This window comes from Alnus glutinosa, chromosome 4 (genome assembly GCF_958979055.1).
Source record: "Alnus glutinosa chromosome 4, dhAlnGlut1.1, whole genome shotgun sequence".
NCBI lineage: Eukaryota > Viridiplantae > Streptophyta > Magnoliopsida > Fagales > Betulaceae > Alnus > Alnus glutinosa.
The window spans coordinates 16,924,133-16,947,450 of record NC_084889.1 but is presented as its reverse complement, the minus strand read 5'-3'; the positions used below and the strand labels follow the sequence as shown (position 1 = coordinate 16,947,450).

General features: G+C 39.9%; 1 protein-coding gene across 2 annotated transcripts in view; it reads left to right on the top strand.

The window, feature by feature from the left end:
* Nucleotides 1-12,681: 12,681 nt before the first annotated feature.
* The window catches only part of LOC133866809 (protein FORGETTER 1), a 50,327-nt gene continuing 39,690 nt past the window's right edge, over nt 12,682-23,318 (top strand). For both annotated transcript variants that reach the window (XR_009899925.1, XM_062303458.1), the window contains exon 1: nt 12,682-13,306. Coding sequence is in view for 1 of the 2 variants with exons in the window: in XM_062303458.1 (XP_062159442.1) it covers nt 12,893-13,306 (414 nt within the window). In the remaining variant the exon portion in view is untranslated. The remainder of the gene's footprint in view (nt 13,307-23,318) is intronic.

The window sequence follows — 23,318 nt, the reverse complement described above, 5'->3', positions numbered from 1 at the left end:
AGAGATTTCTATTTCATAATGGTTTTTTGTTTAGGACCGAACGTTTGACACCCTCATGTACAAGCGTTCGATGTCATGACCGAATGTTCGATATGTTCTGCCTAAACGTTCGATGGATAGGTAGTAAGCCTATTTTGAGTAGTTAGGGCCTTTTAGCTCGAGATTTGTAACGTCCAAGATTTTAATTAAGTGTTTAAAACATAAATTAGACTAATTAAGTGAGTAATTAGGTAAAGAATAGAAAATAACACTTAGAAAATTGCTTGAGTCTGAAATTCTGGGTTAGGTGTCCGGACATGGCATTTTTTTGTGTCTGGACGGGCTAGTTAGTAAAGTCTCGTTCGCTTCCATTTCCAGACGGTTTTGACCAAGAGTCCCAAGTTTATGTGTGTCCGGACAAGACTTCAGCATGTTTGGATTTAAGTTGGCTGGACGCATTTTCACTCTAGCAGGTCCATACGGCTCAATAAATTGTCCAGACATGCCGGGATTTAAGTTGGCTGGACGCATTTTCAACCCACTTTTCTCTCTTTTCTTCTTCTCTCCCACTTGGAAATCTCTCTTCTCTCTTCTAGGGTTTGCACCCAAACTCTAGATTCTAGCATTTTGAAACTTCCAAAGTCAAATCCTACACCGTAAATGCAATCATTCGCACAAAATTGTTGTTTTCACCGATTAGTTTGAGGTAAATCTACAAACCCTAGGTTTTCTTATATTTTATGTCAATCTTTAGAGTTTAAGCATAATCTCTCAAATTTCTCTAGGTATTTTGTGTTTAAAGGTGTTCTAGACAACTTTCAAGCACTGGGTTCATCTTTGGTGAGAAATCAAAGTAAGACTCAAACCATAGATTTTGATCAAGTGTTGTAAGTTGGCGATTTTGGTGTATAACCCTAAGATTTTCTTATGGTTAGTGTTATTAGTTATGGGTTTATTAAATGGAATGCTATAAGTTCTATGGGTTTCTATGGGTTATGGCTCTTGAGGCAAATCAATAACCTATGTGGGATTTAGAGTTAGAAATATTGTGGGTTAATTTTAATATGTCATTGCCACGCAATATGCAATGGTACATTGCATGGCTTACGTTGTGGATTCCTTCATAAGCCAACAATCGAGCAGCCTAGGTGAGTAGTTAACTCACTAAGAAAAGATACTAAGTTTTGTAGTTATATGATATTACAAATGCTATATTTGCTTAAATTCAAGTTGACAATATTTTGTGATGATATGTACTTTATGAATGCTTGCAATACCTTTAATTATTTTGAGGTGTGATTTGATGATGGTTTATGAGTTTTAAAGTATTTCTAATGAGAATTGAGAATTGAGATATGTTTTATGAGCTTTATGATGAGTTAAGGATTTCATGATGTGTTAGAAAATGTTATGAAAAGCATATGATGTTAAATTATGCATGTGTGTGAAAGCATGAGCATGATGAATATGTGGCATGATAGCATGAGCATGGAACAAAATCATGAACACTAAACGTAAAATCGAGGGTTACGGTCCCATCGGTAGCACAAGTGGAAGACCGGGGATTAAAGTTCCACAGGCATCAGCAACAAAACAAGGACAACAGATGAAAGGCAAGCATGACATGATGATGATGTATGACATGTTTTATTATGAATTTCATGCTAGATGTATCAGTATGTATATCAGTTTGAATAGAACATAATATATTTATACATTACAGCTAGATTGCATAGAATGATTTATGTGGTATTTCATGCTAGACATATCAATATGCTTATGAGTTTGAATGAAGCAGAATATATGATATTATTACGGCTGGATTGCATATGATGATTTATAAGACTTCGTGCTTAGACGTGCTTATATGGTTGTGTTTCCCAATGATTTGGAAAGCTTGTGTATGAGTATAGTTGAGTATGGTGTTGTTTGTTTCTTGCTTAGACGTATGCGTATGCTTGTATTTCCCAAAGGTTTGGAAAGCTAGTATTCGTGTATAGCTGAGTTACATAATATATTTATTTATATATGGTATGATGTGCGTGCTTTTGAGTGGGCGATTGGAACATCTATTTATATTCACAGCTACATAGTATGAATTCATGTATTTATGGGATGCCAATATTCATCTTATCAACTGTGAAACGTTTTAAGATGAAGTACTTTACTAATGATAGCTGTTATTGTAAACGTATGGTAGAAAAATAGAAATGTCGGGTCATTGTGAAAACTTAGTGTATTTTATACTACTGAGACTGTTGACTCATTATTCCACTTATGCGGACATGGCAAACACCACGACCATATAGATGATGATGTTTTGGCTAAAGGTATCGCAGACGTCAATGAGGACCCTGTGGCTTTATATTTTGGATATTACGGCTGAGGCATATCATGTCGGTTGCTTGTGTCGAACTTGTGGATAGTCCACTTTTGCATAGCTTTTTGTATATGTCAATGTGTTGTGACACCCTTTCGTATAGCCATTCTTTTTATAAGTAAACAATATTTGATTAATGCTCTGTTTATTTCGGTGTAAAATGATTTCGGCATTTTACGGTCTTTGGTAGGGGTGAAAATAATGGTCAACGAAAATCATTTTCAGTTTGACCATAAAACCTTTTTTAATTTTTGGAAAACGATTTACTGTTTTAAAAAAGTAAATCGTTTTTTGAAATTAAACTCTTCGTCCTTGCATGCACGTTTGATATCTGATTGCCAGAATACGGCAATAGTCGGTTGTCGGAATACAGGCGGCACCGAAATCCGGCAACATCTAGCCACCGAAATATTGCCAACGCCGAAATCTGGCGACATCCGGCCACCGTCGCTGGATGCCGGCAAATCAAATTCCGACCGAAACTGGCCGGAATTCGGCCATGGTCAGAAGTCAACTGGATCTGGCCAAAATGGCCAGGATCCGACCGGATTTGGATGGATTTGGCCATTGATCCTGCCGGATCTGGATGAATCCGGCCACGGATCCGGCCGGATTTGGCCAAAATGGCCGGGATCCGGTCGGAATCCGGCAATTTTGGCCAAATCTTGCCAAACATGCTCGCCAAAATTCGACAACGGCTACCGGACGTTGCCAGATTTCGGCGATAGTTGCATTTTCACCTTTCGTAATTTTTTCGTACGAACCAAATGCCGAAAAATATTTTCGAAAAAATTATTTTTTTTGAAAATGATTTCGTAAAAAATATTTTACGACGGAAATCATTTTACATCGAAATAAATGGAGCATAAGCCTTAAACAGATAGACAATTAAATGTCTCTAATGTTGATTTTAGTTAATGCTATAAGTTTTGCTACTACAAGTTTATTCGATGGACAAATTAGTAGAAATGTATGTGCTGGAGATAGTGAGATTGCATGGGATACCTGTATCCCTTGTATCGGACTGTGATTTACGGTTCACTTCTAAGTTTTGGGAGAGACTACATGAAGCAATGTGGACCAAGCTAAACTTTAGCACGACATACCATCCGCTAATCGACGGCCAATGTGAGAGGACCATCCAAACCCTCGAGGATATGCTAAGGTTGTGTGTATTGGACTTCAAAGGTAGTTGGATATGATACATGCCTTTAGTTGAAGTTGCTTACAACAATAGCTTTCAAGTAACTAACAACATGGCTCTGTTTGAAGCTCTGTATGGGTGCTAGTGTCAGTTGCCATAGTATTCGAATGAAGTAGGCGAAGGGCAATTGTTAGGCCCGTAAATGATATAAGACACGAAAGAGATGGTTGCACTCATCCGAAAGTGGATGCTCACTGCCCAAAGCCGATAGAAAATTTATGTGGATAAGGATCGCCGCAAGCTTGAATTTGAAGTTTATGACCTTGTGTATCTCAAGGTGTCGCTTATAAAGGGTGTGATGCGTTTTGGCAATAAGGGCAAGTTCAGTCCAAGGCATGTTGGACCCTTCCAAGTGTTGAAACGTGTGAGCCCACTAGCATACAAAGTGGAATTGCTACCTAGCTTGGCGGGTATTCACGATGTATTTCACGTCTTTTAGTTGCGGAAGTGTGTTTATGATCTATCTCTCGTCGTTAGCAATGAGCCCCTTGATATTCAAGGAAACTTGACATATGAGGAGCTCCCTGTGCAAGTGTTGGATTGCAATGAACAAAAATTGAGGACGAAGACCATACCTCTAGTAAAAAATTTATGGCGAAACCACGGAGTGGAAGAAGCCTTATTGGAGCTTGAGTAGGATATGCGGGATCGATATCCTCATTTGTTCGAGTAAACCCATGTATGAACACTTTATCATACCATTTTAATGCATATCCTTTTGATGTAAACCATACGTGTGGGCTTATTTAGCAATTTATAACTTAAATTTCGAGGGCGAAATTCTGATAAGGAGGGAGGGGATGTAACATCCAAGATTTTAATTAAGTGTTTAAAACACAAATTAGACTAATTAAGTGAGTAATTAGGTAAAGAATATAAAAGAACACTTAGAAAATTGCTTGAGTCTGAAATGTTGGGCTGGGTGTTCAAACATGACATTTTTGTGTCTGGACAGGTCAAGTAGTAGAGTCCCGTTTGCTTTCTTGTCCAGACGATGTTGGCCAAGAGTCCCAAGTTTATATGTGTCTGAACAACTTTGACAGAAAGTTCACTTCTTCATGCGCGTCCAGACTAGACATTCTAGGTGTCTGGATAGCGCGATCCGAGAGTCAGGATGCATGTTTCAATCTAACGTGTCTAGACGACTCATTAAACTACTTGGACAAGCCAGGATTTAAGTTGGCTGGACGCGATTTCAACCCACTTTTATCTCTTCTTCTTCTTTGCCAGTAAAAAAAACTCATTCTCTCTCCTAGGGTTTGCACCCAAACCCTAAATTCTAGCATTTTGAAGTTTCCAAATTCAAATCTGACATCAGAAACACAATCCTTGACATGAAATCATTGTTTTCACCGATTAGTTTGAGATAAATCTACAAACCCTAGCTTTTCTTACATTTTGTGTCAATGTTTAGAGTTTAAGCTTAATTTCTCAAATTTTTCTAGGTATTTTGTGTTTCAAGGTATAATAAGCTCGTGGGGAAAACTTATAGATGAGTGTTAGTTCTTGGGGAAAAGATAAATTAACCTTCCCCCCAACCATTTTCATTTTCTATTTTCTTCTTTTAAATGGCGGTTAGGGTTTTTACCCTTTTTTTATGGGCTTTTTAAACAAAATTGAGAGAATACACTCTTTAGGCCCAATTTATTATTTTTATTTTTTAATTCTAACCCATTAGTTTTGACCTAACCATTACAAGTCCAACTGCCCTAAAGTGTATTCCCAAAAGAGTAATGTTATTCTTTAAACTCATTTATCACACACATTTCACCTAAGCTGATGTGACGTATTTTAAATGGTTAATATTTTTGTGTTTTTGAAGTGGCTGACATGAAAATCCACTTAGAACACACAACATTAGTTGGTGTAAAATATGTGTGATAAATAGGTGTAAAGAGTAGCATTACTTTTTTCAAAATAATAAGTTTTTCGAAATAAAAAATTTCCAAATTGTGAAATCCTCAATTACCTAGAATGATTTTTTTTTTTTTTTCTATCAATCTTAAGCTACCATTAAGAGCATCTCTAGTAGTAGTAGTCAAAGTAGCTACCAAAAAAATACAAATTTCTATTACCCTTTTTTTTTTATACACACTCCAATAGATTTTTCATTATATTATATTTTTTTTTTCAAAGTTTATTTATTGTTTTCTTTCTCTTTCAAGTCTTCGGTCTCTTTTTCCCTCTCACAGTAATAAACCACACACACAACCAACCCAATCCCATAACCCCAATATCACTGCCATCCAATCTCACTGCCATCCAATCTCACCACCATCCACAACACCCAATCACCAATGTACAAGAAAATTCAATCCTCCAATATTTGACAAACCCCATTGGAATCTCTAGCCAGCACCAGCACCAGCACCAGCTTCATCCCATGTTGGAACCATAACCACTTGGCACTCTGATGTAACACATGAAGGTCCCTAGAAGTTTCTAGAAGATCCCTAATAAATAGTTTTTATTTATTTGATTTCCTTTTAAAATAAAGTTTACTTTTACTACTAGGATAAGGTTTACTATTGTTATTAGAATAAGGTTTACTATTACTATTAGGATTAGGATTACTTTTTCTACAAGTATTTCTCTCCTATAAATAGGCTTGCTTATTATGTAAAAACTCAATCAATTGAATTATTATAAAATCAGAGAATTCTCTCTCAAATACTCTGCGGAGTTTTATCTTTCTTTTAGCCTTCGGGCTTGTTTTATCTTTTGGGGTAGAAGACGAAGACGCTTCTCCTTGCAGAATCGAAGACGCTGTTCTTTGATTAGTTACCTTAGTCTTCCGCTACGTCAGTTGGTATCAGAGCAGGCTTTATCCTGATCATGGCCAATCAACGCAACGGTGACAATCCCCCTAACGACGCTGATCGTGACAGGGAGGCTCCTTGGAAAGCCGAATTCCAAGAGTTCCAGCAAACAATGCGAGAAGAGATGCGACAAAAGATGCGCCAGATGCGAGAGATGATGGAGCGCATGCACGTGGGTCCTAATCGTAATCATAGGGACAATGATGCCCATGATGACGATGGGATTCGAGTGAGGCCTATTCTTCACCGACAACTTGCACCCATAAACCGACCACCGGTCTATGAGGATCTTAGTGACGATGAAGACTTCGCTGAAGGGGTGTTCGGACAGAACCATGGAGTAGATCGACGAGGTGAAGGACGTAGGCGCGCCGGTCATGGCGGCGGCGCAGGCTTCAGAGGTTATGAGCACGGTGGAGCTGGCCATATGGGGAATGTCTATGAAGGCGCTGGCCACCGGGATGCTTATGAAGAGCAACCCAGACGTCAGGATCACGGTAGGGAGGAATCCCATGAATACCGAATGAAGATTGATCTCCCATCATTCAACGGGCATCTTCAAATTGAAGATTTCCTAGATTGGGTGACAGAGGTAGAGAGGTTCTTTGATTACATGAATATTCGCGAGGATCGCAAGGTGAAATTAGTGGCATACAAATTCAAGGGAGGAGCTTCTGCTTGGTGGGAGAAATTACAGATTTCCCGTGCCCGACAAGGGAAGGGACCGGTAACTTCATGGTTGAAGATGAAGCGGCTACTCAAAGCACGGTTTTTACCACCGGATTTTGAGCAACGACTATTCCAGCAATACCAAGAATGTCGACAAGGAGGTCGAACCATCCAGGCGTATGTTGATGATTTCTATCGCCTATCCGCCTGGAATGATCTCATGGAGACAGAAGATCAACAAGTTGCAAGGTTTATTGGTGGACTGCGTGTAGCAATACAAGATAAAGTCTCTATGCATCCTGTCTTTACTTTGAAAGAGGCAGTTAGCTTGGCAACTCGAGCCGAGAAGCAATTGGAGCGGCCTAGAGCACCAGCTTGGGAGCGAAACCCGAGCGATTCAACGAGAGCAACACAAGGTCGGGGAAAGCAATCTCTAGTTCCGACGGTCACACCAAGTCAACCAGTGACTTCCACGGGAAAAGGAGCCAGTAGCAGTTCAAACATCCCGAGACAACCAACCAACAATCCGTACGCACGGCCCGGTCCAGACAAGTGTTTCAAATGCAACCAACCAGGACATAGATCTCATCAATGTCCCCGGAGACAGATGGTAAACTTGATCGAACCTGAGCCAAAAGAAGGATCCGAGCATGGAGATGATGATACACCCGAATATGAGGAAGAGGAGTTGGCTGACGCTGATGAGGGAATCCCACTTTCCCGATCCTTAGTAATTCAACGTTTACTCTTGACCCCGTGGCAAGAAGATCAATCCCAAAGGCACAAGATTTTTCGTACTCGCTGCACAGTCAACCAAAGGGTATGTGATGTGATTATTGATGGTGGTAGTGGGGAGAATGTAGTGTCAAAGGAGATGGTATCGAAGTTGGGTTTGAAAACTGAGAAGCACCCTGCTCCATACAAGATCGGATGGATCAAGCGAGGAACCGAGACACTAGTAACCGAGAGAAGTCGTTTCACATTCTCAATCGGTAAACATTACTCAGATTCTCTTTTATGTGATGTAGTGGAGATGGACGCATGCCACTTAATCCTGGGAAGACCTTGGCAATTTGATGTGGATGCCCAGCACCAAGGAAGGGCTAATGTTTACATTATCTTTCGAGATGGTCGGAAGATAATATTTCGACCCTTACAAGAAGTCAAAAATTCAACTCATTCCAAGGGTAAGCCGGTCCTCCTATCCACTGGTTCAGAATTTGTAGAAGAAGTTAAGGAAGCCAGAGACATCGTAGCATTGGTGACTAAGGGAATGCCGAATTCCGTCTCACAAGAAGTTCCCAAGATAATGCAACCGATATTAGAAGAATTTCGAGACATCATGCCTGAAGAGATGCCCGAAGGCCTGCCACCCATGAGAGATATCTAGCACTGTATTGACTTAGTGCCAGGAGCAAGTCTCCCAAACTTGCCACACTATCGAATGAGCCCAAAGGAGAATGCTATTTTGCAAGAGCAGGTAGATGGGTTAATTCAGAAGGGACATCTGCGCGAGAGTATGAGTCCATGCGCAGTACCGGCCCTACTTGTACCGAAGAAAGATGGAAGTTGGCGAATGTGTGTGGATAGCCGGGCAATAAACAAGATCACGATCAAGTATCGATTTCCAATTCCCCGAATAAGTGACATGTTTGATATGCTATCTGGGGCTAAGATTTTTTCAAAGATTGACTTGAGGAGTGGATATCATCAAATCCGTATACGACCGGGAGATGAATGGAAAACTGCGTTTAAGACTAAAGAGGGGCTTTACGAGTGGATGGTGATGCCTTTCGGTCTTTCAAATGCACCAAGCACTTTCATGCGACTCATGAATCAGGTATTGAAACCTTTTATCGGAAATTTTATTGTTGTCTATTTCGATGATATTCTTATCTATAGTCGCAACCCGGTGAATCACATAGATCACGTGAGGAAAGTATTGGACGTCCTCCGTGAAAATAAGTTGTTTATCAACTTAAAGAAGTGTAGCTTCATGATGGATCAATTAGTCTTCCTCAGATTTGTGGTTAGTGCCGATGGAATCAGAGTGGATGAAGAAAAGGTGAGAGCCATCAGAGAATGGCCTACGCCCAAGACAGTGGGAGAAGTAAGAAGTTTCCATGGGTTAGCAACTTTCTATAGAAGGTTCGTTCGGAATTTCAGCAGTATTGTAGCACCAATCACTGAGTGTATGAAGAAAGGAAAATTCAACTGGGGTGACGAAGCTGAGCGAAGTTTCTCGATCATCAAAGAAAAACTATGCACGGCACCTGTACTTGCCTTACCCGACTTTGACAAGCTGTTTGAAGTTGAGTGTGATGCATCAATCGTCGGGATAGGAGCTGTGTTATCTCAAGAAGGGAAGCCTGTGGAATTTTTTAGTGAAAAGCTCGGAGAAGCAAGACAAAAGTGGTCAACATATGAGTTGGAGCTTTATGCTGTCTTAAGAGCGCTCAAGGTGTGGGAGCACTACCTAATCCAACGAGAGTTTGTCCTCTATACCGATCATCAAGCATTAAAGTTCATCAATAGTCAAAAGAATCTAAATCGGATGCATGCTCGGTGGGTTTCTTATATCCAACGGTTCACTTTTTCTCTCAAGCATAAGTCGGGCAAACTAAATCGTGTAGCTGATGCTTTGAGCCGTCGAGCTACCTTGCTGATAACTATGAAAGCTGAAGTGACTGGATTCGAGTGCCTAAAGGAGTTATATGAGGAAGATGAGGATTTTGGTGAGACTTGGAAGCATTGCAAGGCGGGGCAACCAGTTTCCGAGATACACATTCAGGAGGAGTATTTATTTCGTGGGAATCGGCTATGCATTCCAAGGAGTTCCTTACGAGAACAAATAATCCGAGAATTACATGCTGGAGGCTTGGGTGGTCATCTAGGAAGAGACAAGACTATTGCTCTGGTCGAAGAGCGATATTACTGGCCGCAACTGAAGAAAGAAGTAGGTAATTTTGTTCGACGATGCCAGACTTGTCAAGTCGCCAAGGGACAAACTCAAAATACGGGATTATACATGCCTCTACCAATACCGGAAGCACCATGGGAAGATGTATCTATGGATTTTGTATTGGGTCTCCCGAGAACCCAACGAGGAGCAGATTCTATAATAGTAATTGTGGATAGATTTTCCAAAATGGCTCACTTTGTTGCTTGCAAGAAAACATCTGATGCTGTTCAAGTGGCCAATCTATTTTTTCGAGAGGTGGTTCGATTGCATGGGATTCCAAAGTCTATCACTTCTGACCGAGACACCAAGTTCTTGTCTCACTTTTGGCGAACATTATGGAGGCGGTTCGACACAGCATTGAATTTTAGTAGCACAAGTCATCCTCAGACGGACGGGCAGACAGAAGTTGTTAATCGAACCCTAGGTAATTTACTTCGTTGTATTGCAGGCGACAAACCGAAGCAGTGGGACCTAGCTTTAGCTCAGGCTGAGTTTGCCTACAACAACATGGTGAATCGATCTACGGGGAAGGCACCATTCGAAGTCGTCTATGGGAGAACTCCAAGACTTGCAGTAGATCTGGCAGCTTTACCTAAGTTACCAGGAGTAAGTGTGGCAGCGGAGCATTTAGCAGAACGGGTGAAAGCTACCCAAGAGGGAGTTCGTCAGCATCTAGAAAAATCCTATGCTAAGTACAAGGCAACAGGAGACAAGGGTCGACGATCAAAGATTTTTCAAGAAGGAGATCTTGTGATGGTATATCTACGCAAGGGGCGATTACCGACTGGTGTTTCTGGAAAGCTGAGGAATAAGAAGTACGGTCCATGCAAAATACTTAAAAAGATTAACGATAATGCATATGTCATTGACCTTCCCGAGGACTTGGCGATATCTTCAACATTCAACGTGGCAGACATTTTTGAATATTTCCCTCAAGCGGAGTCGGAATTTAACTCGAGGACGAGTTCTTTTCAAGAAGGGGAGACTGATGTAGCACATGAAGGTCCTTAGAAGTTTCTAGAAGATCCCTAATAAATAGTTTTTATTTATTTGATTTCCTTTTAAAATAAGGTTTACTTTTACTACTAGGATAATGTTTACTATTGTTATTAGAATAAGGTTTACTATTACTATTAGGATTATGATTACTTTTTCTACAAGTATTTCTCTCCTATAAATAGGCTTGCTTATTATGTAAAAACTCAATCAATTAAATTATTATAAAATCAGAGAATTCTCTCTCAAATACTCTGCGGAGTTTTATCTTTCTTTTAGCCTTTGAGCTTGTTTTATCTTTTGGGGTAGAAGACGAAGACGCTTCTCCTTGCAGAATCGAAGATGCTGTTCTTTGATTAGTTACCTTAGTCTTCCGCTACGTCACACTCTTCTGTGAGCAGTGTCTCAGGGTTCCCATCCACACCTAGCCGTTGTCTCCAAACGGTGCTACCATTTCTACCTAGAAACCATTGGGCCATACACCAACTAGCCACCGCACTGCGCGCCCCGTGCTGCGTCACACGATCGTAAGTAATCTTGGAGAGGGAGAGAGAAGAGACGGATAGGGAGAGGGTTCTGGAATCTAGGCATTCGGGATTGCGTTGATGAAACCCTTATCTTCCACGACCGCCCCATTATCAAGAACAACCAACAATGTTTGAGGTACACTAAATTTCAGTAGAGAGAGAGAGGCAGCGACAGCTAAATTTTAGCTTGGGTGTTGAAATGGCAGAGAGAGAGAGGAGAGAGGAGAGAGGAGAGAGGTGACCGAGAATTATTATTTAATTCTTCTAGTTTGCTACATTAAGTAGCAAAAAATTGCTCTTCATTATAGCAATAAATGCATTTTAGCTCCTATGAGTTAATCTGTTGGAGACATAAAAAAGCTCAAAATAGCTAAATATACCTGTTATAAACTCTTTAACTATTTTGCTAGTGTAGCTCTAAGCCTATTTATAACAATAATGATATGCCCACAAGAGTCTAGGACTAGGGGTGTTATAAATACAGTCATGAACAAACCAATCCTATTGTAGAGAATTGGGTAATACCGATAAGAAAACACTGTGGTATAATGTTTGGTGCTACAGTAATTATTATTATTTTGTCTGTAATTATTGCTAAATGAGTATGTAACGGACTATTATATCGAACTTGTTTGTATTAGTGTGTAACATATACGTGTCGCACATGTGGATTGTATTATATATCTATAGTATTAGTGTAAGGGGTTTTTTTTTTTTTACCTAATTGATGAGGAAAAATGAATTACAAAGGAGGATTTTTTCATTTCTTGATCCGAATAGAAGAGAGAATGAGAGATTCTATGGGAATGCTTCTAAATACAAGGTGAGAAGCGACCCATTTTATTAACACATGTGCATGATAATTTGAAAATCTATACACTTTCACAGCATTCTAGGTTATCTATCGGCTATATATATTTTCAGAGAAATTGTGCAACAAACCATGTGTATAACAAAACATGTTTGGTTATCTAATTTTGAGTAATAAAGGAATCACTCTATAAACATGATTGCTTATAAATAGAACAAAACAGTTATTATCACGTGCTAGTTGTTGCACGTGCCACATTCTGAGCATGAGTGGTAAGTTGGGTACTCTCTCCCCCTTAAGCCTTATAGATGATTCATTTCAAACGTCATGGCCTCATTTCTCTCCCTCGACAAAAAATAATTAAGGAAAATCCAAAAGCGAGCGAGAGAGAGAGAGAGAGAGAGCGAGGGAGCGAGGGAGCCGAAGCGCCAACGAAGAAACCCCTTGAACCCTCTTCGCGCCCTAACCTATACATACACTTCCACACGTATCTGTCTAGCAAGCATTAGTGAGCGAGAGAGCGAGTGAGTGATCGAGAAAATAATATGAGTCAGCCATCGGTGCCTCCGCCGACGCAGGCGGTGAGCGGTGGTGGTGGGGTTCAGGTGCGGTGCGCCGGTTGCAAACTGATCTTGACGGTGGCTGGGGGCGTGACGGAGTTCGTGTGCCCCACGTGCCAATTGCCTCAGATGCTGCCGCCGGAGCTTATGAGAGTGCAGTTGAAGGTGGCTACCCCTCCGGCTCCGCCTCCGCTAGCTTCGTCGCAGCAGAACGTGCCGGCCCACGGCATCGATCCCACGAAGATCCAGGTCCCCTGCGCACACTGCAAGGCCATCCTCAATGTGCCCCACGGTCTGGCCAGGTTCGCCTGCCCTCAGTGCGGCGTTGACCTCGCCGTCGATTTGTCCAAGCTCAAGCAGCTGTTCCCTCCCCGTCCGCCTCCCGAGGAAGAAAATGAGGTTTGCTTTTCGATCCATTTCCCAACCATGTCTTCTCTTTCTCATTCGTTTTAATTTAATTTGATTTGATTGCTTGGGAATTGGGTTTTATTTGGAGACTGTCTTTAGTTACTGACAAACCGCAAGTATAATTGTGGGGCTACTACGCCTAGTGCCATTAATGGTATTGCTAAATGATTGGTATTACATTCATTGTTGTCGGGCACTTGTTTAGAGTGTTGGGTTTGATAATGCTGAGTCATATTGATGGATATGAGGCAGCTGCAGCGTGGAACCGTTTAGATGTTTTGTTTGATATGCGAATGGATTGGCGTTCATTGATACGTAATTGATATGTGACATGGGAGAATCACATGTAATGCTATTATATATATATATATATATATATATATATATATATATATATATATATATATATATATATATATATATATATATTTTTTTTTTTTTCTCGCATTTATTTGCAATAACAAGCAATACAGGAGAAGGGAGATATAGTCTTGAGTAGAACCAATACGACTTGGAACTTTTTGAGTTTTGCAATTTATTCTTCTATGGTCACCACTTGAAAAAAAAAATGAGCGACAATACAAATTCAACTTAGGGCTTGTTTGGTATGCGGAATAGATCATTGGAATGAAATAGCTATTTCTATCTTTGTTTGGTTGCCCACCATTTTTGATAATAACCATTCCAATGGGAATGGCTAATCCCCTAAATAGAGGAATAACTATTCCTCTAAAAAATGAAAGGAGCTATTTCTAAAGGAACATATGAATGTGTTTTTCAAAAAACCCACCTTATTTATTTATTTATTTTTCAAACCCAAAATTTATATAAAAAGAACTTTGAATATTCTATAAAACACTGGGGGTTGTGCGAGCACCCTAGTGCCATTGGGGTTGGCCAAGAGCATTGCCAAATGCTCATCGGGAGTGGCCACAGCTAGGGTGGAAAATGCGGGTTGATAATAACCGCCCGCATCTACTATCCGCACCTAACCACTATTTGCATATGCTGATGTGGTTAACAAAAACCAATATTCGCATATAGATGAGGATATCGGTTTTAAGGTATGTGGATCCGATTATTAATCGCATCCACATTCCCTTTATATATAATATATATTTAATTAAATTCACTAAAACATTGTTGTTTTGAATTTGGTAAGTTTAGGATCTTTAAGTTATGTTAGGTTTTTTTTACTATCATCTCAAAGTCATACCTCATGACATTTACTTTTTTATTTTCTTAGGGTAATCCAAATCCTGATTACTCTATGAGACAATGACCCTGCACCCTGTATGGTTGATAATCGTGAATTGTATAACAAGTTAAATATTAATTTATTTAAGCTTGCATATAGTAATAACCGCATTATTTAATCTTTCATATAGATTTAGATAGTAATTCAAAATGCTCATTACCTCATATGCTGATAGCGAATAATAACCGCATTTAATAACAGCAATAACCCCACGGATGCGGATAGTAAGCAAATGATGCGGGTGTGGATGCGGATGCCTAAATGTGATGATTGCATTATGCGGATGTGGATATTGTTAATAACCGCATCCGCATTTTCACCCCTAATCACAGCCACCCCCCAAGCATTGTCGGCGGTGGTCTTGTCCACCCTCGGTTTTCTGTTAAGGTGGTCGGCCACCCATTAGAACTTTTTTTTCTTTTAAAAATTATTATCATAAATCTTGGTTATTTTAAGAATTTTGGTTCAATTCCATTGAGAGCATCTGTGTTGTTAGAAAAAAAAGGTCTAAAAAAGGAATAGTCATTCCATTCAAACTTCTTATATTTCCAGGAATACCCATTTTAACTCCTAAGGAATAACCATTTCGTGTACCAAACACGCTCTTAGTATACGAATGGCTTTCAATGCACTCTTCCAATCATGACTGCCGTTCATATATGTTTTCGTTGAGAAGCCGGATACCCTTATGAGTAAGCATAATGCTATACATCAAACCCTATCCCCCTAAAGCCTTTGTGTTGTGGTTCGCCCAACCAAAAAATCAATCTCCCTACACTAAATGCTGTGTGGGACCATGCCACGTCGGCTTTGGGAGGATGATAGGGGGATTGGGGGAGGCGGGTGAATTGTTTTTTGATGAATAATAATAATTTTATTGAAAGAAAAGGGCAAAGCCCTCGTACACGAAAAGTATAAAAGAGAGCCGAAAACCCTAAAGGCTAATACATTCTAAAAAACAAATCAAATCTACCAGAGTCTTGGAGTCGAAATTAGGAACATTTACAATAACCCAATCCAAAAGAGATCCCATGGGGACAAAAACACCAATTTCTTTTCGTAGGGTGGCAGACTCACATAGAATAAATAATCATGTGGAATCTTTATTTATCGAAGGGTTCTATGTCCAATAATCCAATGGAGATAAAGGAGCTTATAGTACATTTTTATAGCAAATTGTATTCTAAGTTGTGTATTTGGCGGCCAAGGATGGATAGTCTCTTGATGCGAATGAGAGTACTTGGTTAGAAAGGGAGTTTGAGTAGCATGAGGTGGTGAGGGAATTGAATGGTGATAAGGCGCTGGGACCGAATGGTTTCACCATGACTTTTTTTCACAAGTGTTGGGAAGTATTGAAAAAGGATATTGTGGTTGTGTTTTCAGAATTTCACAGTCGACGATAGTTTGAGAAGAGCTTTAATGCAACGTTGGTTTATCTGATTCCAAAGAAGACAGATGCTGTGGCTGTGAAGGATTTCCGGCCTGTAGTCATGTGGGTGGGGTGTATAAAATTATCTCAAAGGTTCTCACTAACAGGCTTACGTCGGCCTTGAGCAAGATTATTTCCAACTCACAGAATGCCTTCATTGGAGGTCGACAAATTTTGGATTTAGTGCTTATTGCTAATGAATGCTAAGATAGTCAACTTAGATCGGGGGAATCTAGGGTGTTGTGCAAATTGGATTTGGAGAATGCGTATGATCATGTCAACTGGGAATTTTTTACTTTATTTGCTTAGTATATGTGGTTTTGGGGAGATATGGAGGGATTGGATAGAGTTTTGTATTTTGATGGTGAGATTTTCCATACTTGTGAATGGAACTCCGTCCAGTTTTTTTACTCATGGGCTGCGGCAGGGGAATCCGTTTTCACCTCTATTGTTTGTGGTGGTTATAGAGGCATTAAGCTGGATGTTGAATGCAACAATGGATCAGGGTCTCTTGACAGGGTTTTCTCCGATGATACGCTACTTTTTTTTGGTGCGCATTCCAAACAAATTTGACACCTGCCTTGTATTTTCTTATGTTTTGAAGCAGTTTCGGGTTTGAGAATCAATTTAGACAAATTTGAAATTGTTCCTATCGGAGAAGTGGAAGATGTCGAAGAGTTGGCTCATCTTCTTGGACGTAGAGTTGCTACATTGCCAATGAAATATTTGGGTTTGCTGTTGGGTGCTTCATATAAGGCCACTGCTTTTTGGAATGGAGTGCTGAGAAAATGGAATGTTGGTTGGCTAGTTGGAAGAAACTTTATTTATCGAAGGGTGGTCAGTTGACTCTACTTAAAAGTACTATTTACAACCTACCCTACGCATTACTTGCCATTGTTCCCTATTCCAAGGGGCGTGGCTAATAGACTCGAGAGACTTCAAAGGGATTTTTTATGGGGTGGCCTTGGGGATGAGGTTAAATTTCATTTAGTGTATTGGAGGAGGATTTGCACTCCGATAAAATTAGGTGGATTAGGAGTTCGAAATTTTATTCAGTTTAATCAAACCTTGTTGGGAAAGTGGTTGTGGCGGTATACTATGGAGAGAGAGGCCTTATGGAGATTGGTGATCGAAATAAATATGAGAGTATGAGGTGTGGTTGGTGTTCAAAGGAGGTAATGGGGACATATGGAGTGGGATTTTGGAAACATATTAGAAGGGGGTGTGATAAGTTTTTCAATTTTGTCTTTTTTGAAGTGAGGGTTGGATCAAAGTAAGCTTCTGGCATGATCATTGGTGTGGGGATAGACTGTCGAAGCTCTCTTATCTGACTTTGTTTAGTATTTCTCTGTGCAAAGATGCGTGGGTGGCAGATAATATGCTCTTTCAAGATGGGATCATCCATTGGAATGTAATTTTTTACACTGCTAGTCCAAGATCGAGAGATGGAGCATGCACTCTATTTCTTTGAGTGGTTGTATTCTTTCCATTTACGACATGGAGATGAGGATAGATTAGGCTGGAGCGTCCAAGAGGGGTAAGTTTGAAGTGAAGTTGTTCGATAAAGTGTTAACTAGCCAGGATGATCCTTCATTTTCATGGAAGAGTATCTGGTGAGTAAAGGCTCCTTTGATTGTAGTGTTTTTTGTGTGGATAACAGCCTTGGGGAAAATTTTGACACAAGATAATTTGCGAAAGAGGAATATTGTGGTGGTTGAGTGGTGCTGTATGTCTAAGAAGAGTGAGGAGTTCATTGATCACCTATTGCTTCATTGTGACGTTGCTAGAGAAGTATGTAGCTATATTTTTATTTTGTTTGGAGTATAGTGGGTTATGCCAAGACGAGTCATTGATTTGTTGTACAACTGGGGTGGTTCGGTTGGGTGTGGTACTGTTAAGGAATTCTGAAGGTTGGCTCCGTTGTGTTTAATGTAGTGTCTTTGGCGTGAGAGGAATGCTCAACACTTTTTTTTTTGGGAGAATGCTTGACACTTTGTAAACATAGAGACACCGGTGATAGAATTGAGTAAGCTTCTGCTTAGCACATTACATCTTTGGATAGTGGCACATCATAGCTTGATTGTTTCTACTTTTGCAGATTTTTTTAATTTATGTTCTCTTTCTTCTTGTATACTCCCTGTGTACTAGGGTTGCGCCTATTTGCGTTTTAGTAATGATATGAAACTACTTATAAAAAAAAATAGAAAAGCGGGCCGTGGAAATACAAGTAGAAATCCACTTCTTCCATTTAGAATCAAACCCACTACGCCTCAATAGATAAGAGAGGAAATCCCAGTTGACATAGTCATAAGCCTTTTCTATGTCTAGTTTGCACAAAACACTAGGAATACCTGATCTCATCCTGCTGTCCAAGCACTCGTTGGCTATAAGAACTAAGTCTAGAATTTGTCTCCCCCCAAATAAATGCATTCCGGCTATTTGAAATAACTGCTCCCAACACATGCTTCAATCTACTAGCAAGAACTTTTGCCAAGATCTTATAAACACTCCCTATCAGGTTGATAGGTTTGAAGTCCCTTAGCTCCAACTGTCCAATCTTCTTAGGGATGAGAGCAATAAAGGTAGCATTTAGGCTCTTCTCAAACCTCACATGCTCGTGGAAGTTATGAAAGACTCTTAAGATTAGCCTTCACAATAGACCAACGAGAATAAAAAAAAGCAATAGTGAAGCCATCAGGGCTCGGCGCTTTGTCTTCATCCATACTAAGCAACGCTTGAAGAACCTCCTCCTCTTGAAATGCTCTCTCCAGCCAAAGCGCTTCTGAAGAATCTAAATAGGAGAGCTCCAAACCATCGAATTTGGGGCGCCAAGGAGCTGTTTTGGTAAAGAGATTCGTATAGTATTTAGAAATAGTATCTTTAATCACCTCTTGCTCGGAAGTAACACTACCTTCAATACAAAGACCGGAGATAAAGTTGTTTCTTCTATGTGAATTACCAACACGATGGAAAAAACCAATGTTCTGATCCCCTACTTTTAGTCAGGAATTTTGGTTCAATTCCAGTGAGATTATCTCTTTTCACTGGAGATGCTGAGCCAAGGCCTTGGTTTGCTTGCCCCGGTCTAGAGCTCTTCGCAGCAAGCTTCTTTGGCGGTGGTTCCTAGCAGGGTGTGCGCGGGCCAGATCAGGCTGGATTTTACTTATTTCTTAGACCTGGCCCGCAACTCATGGGTTTCAAACCCGTGATCTGCAACCTGCATTTTTGGTTGGTCATCTGTTGGGATGCGGGTCTTACGGGGTAGGGCGGTTTCGGGGCGGGGCAGGTATTTTAGTTTTTATTTTTTCTTTTACTTTTCTCATCTAACTTGATTGGGCCCAATAAAATCTGGTCTTACTTTTAATTGAAAAAATCAGACCAAAAAACCTGGGCTTATTTTTAGTTTCTTTAATGGAAAATTTGAAAAAACAAACCTGTGCTTAGTTTCAATTTCTTTGATTGAAAATTTGAAAAAAAAAAAAACCTGGGCTTATTTTCAGTTTACTTAAAAGTTCAGCATACTACCCACAAAAACTTAAAAGTTCAGCACATTGAAGACATTAAACTTAAAAGATCCAACAAACATAAAGCTTAAAAGTTACATAAAATATAAACCATTAAATAATAAAAGATAAACCAACATGCAACATCCACCAAAACACTAAACCAGCAGTCCCATTACAACTGAATGCTCTAAACTAGCAGCAAAAAACCAGCAACCCAGCATAACAACACCTTCAACTAATCATCATTAAGCAAAATGATGACGTTCTTCAACATTATTTCTACAAAAGAGAATGAAAAAAAAAATGATTTACAATCATAATTCAAACTGATAAATAGATTAAGAAAATAATTATATAAATTAACTTGTGAATAATAGAAAGCTTACCTGATTCGAGCCTATAACTTTCAGCATTAACTTTCTCTAAATCATTACTATTGCCATCACTTATGGGTTTTGACCTTAACCAATTTTGTGAATATATCAAGGCTTCAAGTGTACTTGGAGCCAACAAACTTTGAAAAGGATCCAATACACAACCTCCGATGCTAAAATCCGACTTTGAAGCAACCGTTGTAACGAGAATGATCAAAACATCTCGTGCTATTTGGGCAAGTATTAGGAATTTGGTTGAGTTCACCTTCCACCAATGTAAAATATCAAAATTAGCATTCAATTTTTCGACATCCTTCATCAAATACCAATCTATCTCCGATTTGCTTTCTACATCACTTTTAGAAGCTCAATACTTATGAACCTTATTCATGAAGTGAAGTGAATGGTCACTATTATCACTGTCAGCGATTATGATTGATGAACATTGAGATGAATCACCAACATGATGAACCTGAGATGAACTCCCACCAGTGATTTCATAGTGATTATACAATTTGTTGATGTGGTGCCTCCCTTTTGTAATCATTCGAGTTGCACAACAAACAGCATCAAGTTAACCCTATCAAGATCCCCCCAATACTTGTTGTACTTTACCTTCATTTTTTCCGCCATGACACTCAATACGTAATAACCACTTTCACTAAAAGCTTTTAAATGTGCTTGAATGCCACAAATATCTTGGAAGTACATATTAGATGTTACATACAAAGAGCCCGAAAGTCGCATGGTCACATCATAAAAAAGTTTCAGAAACTTGAGAAAAGCCTTAACATTTTTCCAATCATTAAAAGTAGGAGGTCCCAAACCCCTTCTCCCTTGCTCTTCTTCAAACAACGTAGAAACAAAGTGTCCATCTTCATCTTCCATAAGTTGCAAAGCACTTTGACATTTTTCAGCGGCTTCTAATATCTTATATGTGGAGTTCCATCTAGTTCAAACATCAAGACACAACAAACCTTTAAATTGAATTTGTTCTCTCTCCACACAATGCTTAAACTTCTCAAAGCTTGAAGGTGAAGATTTCATGTATTTCACTGCATTTCGAGCCTTCACAATAGAGTCACTAACCTCTTTCAAACCATTAGTTGCAATAAGATTTAGTATGTGTGCACAACACCTCATATGCATAAACTCATTCTCCAACATGGTGTCACCTTATCTCTCATTTTCCTCTTCAAGTACTCAATAGCAGTATCATTAGCACTAACATTGTCAACCGTGTTTTTTGTGGGTTAGCTTTGGTTGTTCTTGTGTATACTCTCTGTGTATTTAGGGGTGCTAATAAAACTTTTCTTTCTTATAAAAAAAAAAAATATTGTCAACTGTGATGGTAAAAATGTTACTAATACTCCCACTCAAGCATACAAGACTCCACCTTCTTCCCAATTGTCTCTCATTTGTGATTAAGAAGGTAGTGTTAGCTATGAATGGTGATAAGGTGCCGGGTCCTGATGGTTTCTCTATGGCTTTCTTCCAAGCGTGCTGGGATATCTTGAGCTTGGACATTCTGAAGGTATTTTATGACTTCATGCTAGAGGTTTGTTTGAGAAGAGCCTTAATGTTTCGTTCATTTCGCTTATTCCAAAGATTCCTGGTGCTAATTCCCTCAAAGACTTTCGGCCTATTAGTCTTGTGGGAGGAATTTACAAGATTATTGCTAAAGTTCTAGCAAACAGATTGAAGTTGGTTTTGGAGAAGGTCATATCCAAATCTCAGAGTGCTTTCATCAAAGGTAGGCAGATCCTCGATTCGATCCTTATTGCTAATGAATGCCTTGATAGTAGATTAAGATCAGGTGAGCCAGGCGTTATCTGTAAAATGGATTTGGAGAAAGCATACAATCATGTAAATTGGGATTTTCTTTTGTATATGCTGAGGATGTGTGGTTTTGGGGGGAAATGGTGTTCGTGGATAGCTCATTGTGTTTCTTCTGTGTGGTTTTCGGTGTTAGTCAATGGCTCTCCTAATGGTATTTTCAGTAGTTCTCGTGGGTTGAGACAAGGGGATCCTCCATCACCCTTATAGTTTGTGTTTGTGATGGAGGTTTTGAGCCATATGATTTTTGCTGTAGTTAGTGGGGGTTTGCTGGAAGGTTTCAAAGTTGGTAATGCTACTTTTTCTCATCTTCTGTTTGCCGATGATGCTTTGATCTTTTGTAGTGCTCGTTCTTCTTAGTTGCGATATTTGCAGAGTCTCTTACTTCTGTTTGAAGCTGCTTCGGGCTTGAAGGTTAATTTGGAAAAGTCAAATTTAATTCCTGTAGGGTATTTAGATCAAGTGGGAAGGTTAGCCGGCATACTAGGGTGTGGGGTTGCCTCCTTGCCAGTGAACTATCTTGGTCTTCCTTTGGGGGCCTCCTATAAGTCCACTCATATTTGGGACGGGGTAATCGAGAACATAAAGCATCGATTGGTCAGCTGGAAAAGATTATACCTCTCCAAGAGTGGTAGAGTCACCCTTATTAAGAGTACCCTCGCCAACCGTGTGGAGGGAGCGCTTTACATGGGTTTGAAGTTTACCTGATAGAGGTGGGTACACGAAATGACCCTGCCTTGGAGGGGTTCCTTGTCATCAAAAGAAAAAAAAAAAAGAGTACCCTCACCAATTTACCTACATATTATTTGTCTTTGTTCCCTATCTCGAGGAGTGTTGCTGCTTGCATTGAGAAGTTACAAATAGATTTTCTATGGGGTGGGATTGGTGAAGAGTTCAAATATCACTTGCTGAGTTGGTTGAAGGTTTGTACCCCAATTTCAAAAGGGGGGCTGGGTATTATGAACTTGTTGATGTTTAACCGCACTTTGTTAGGTAAATGGTTGTGGCAGTTTGGGATTGAGAGAGATGCTTGGTGGAGAGTTGTGGTGGACTCCAAGTTTGGCAGTTTGTGGGGTAGGTGGTGCTCCCTTGAGTCTGTAGGTGACTTTGGAGTGGGGTTGTGGAAGAACATTAGGAAAGGGTGGGAAACTTTCTCTGGTTCTGCTAGATTTGAGGTGGGGGATGGGGTTATGACAATTTTGACATGTTCTGTGGTGCGGGGATATGGTTCTGAAGGAATCTTTTCCTGATCTCTTTGGTATTGCTTGGTGAAGGATGCCTTAGTTGTGGATAATATGGAGATTTTGGGTGGTTCTACTTAGTGGAATGTGAGCTTTGTTAGAGAGGCGCATGATTGGGAAGTGGATGTCTTTGCTTCTTTCTTCCAGGTGTTGCACTCAGCCATGGTGATTAGAGATCGTGCAGATAGGCTCTGGTGCGTTTCTTCCAAGAAAGGATTGTTCAAGTTCAAGTCCTTCTTCAACTCCTTGGCCTATTCTGAAGGTAGACACTTCCCTTGGAAGAGTGTGCGGCGCACTAAGGCTCCTTCGAGGGTGTTTTTTTTTTTTTTCGTGATCGGTAGCCTTAGGCAAGATCTTTA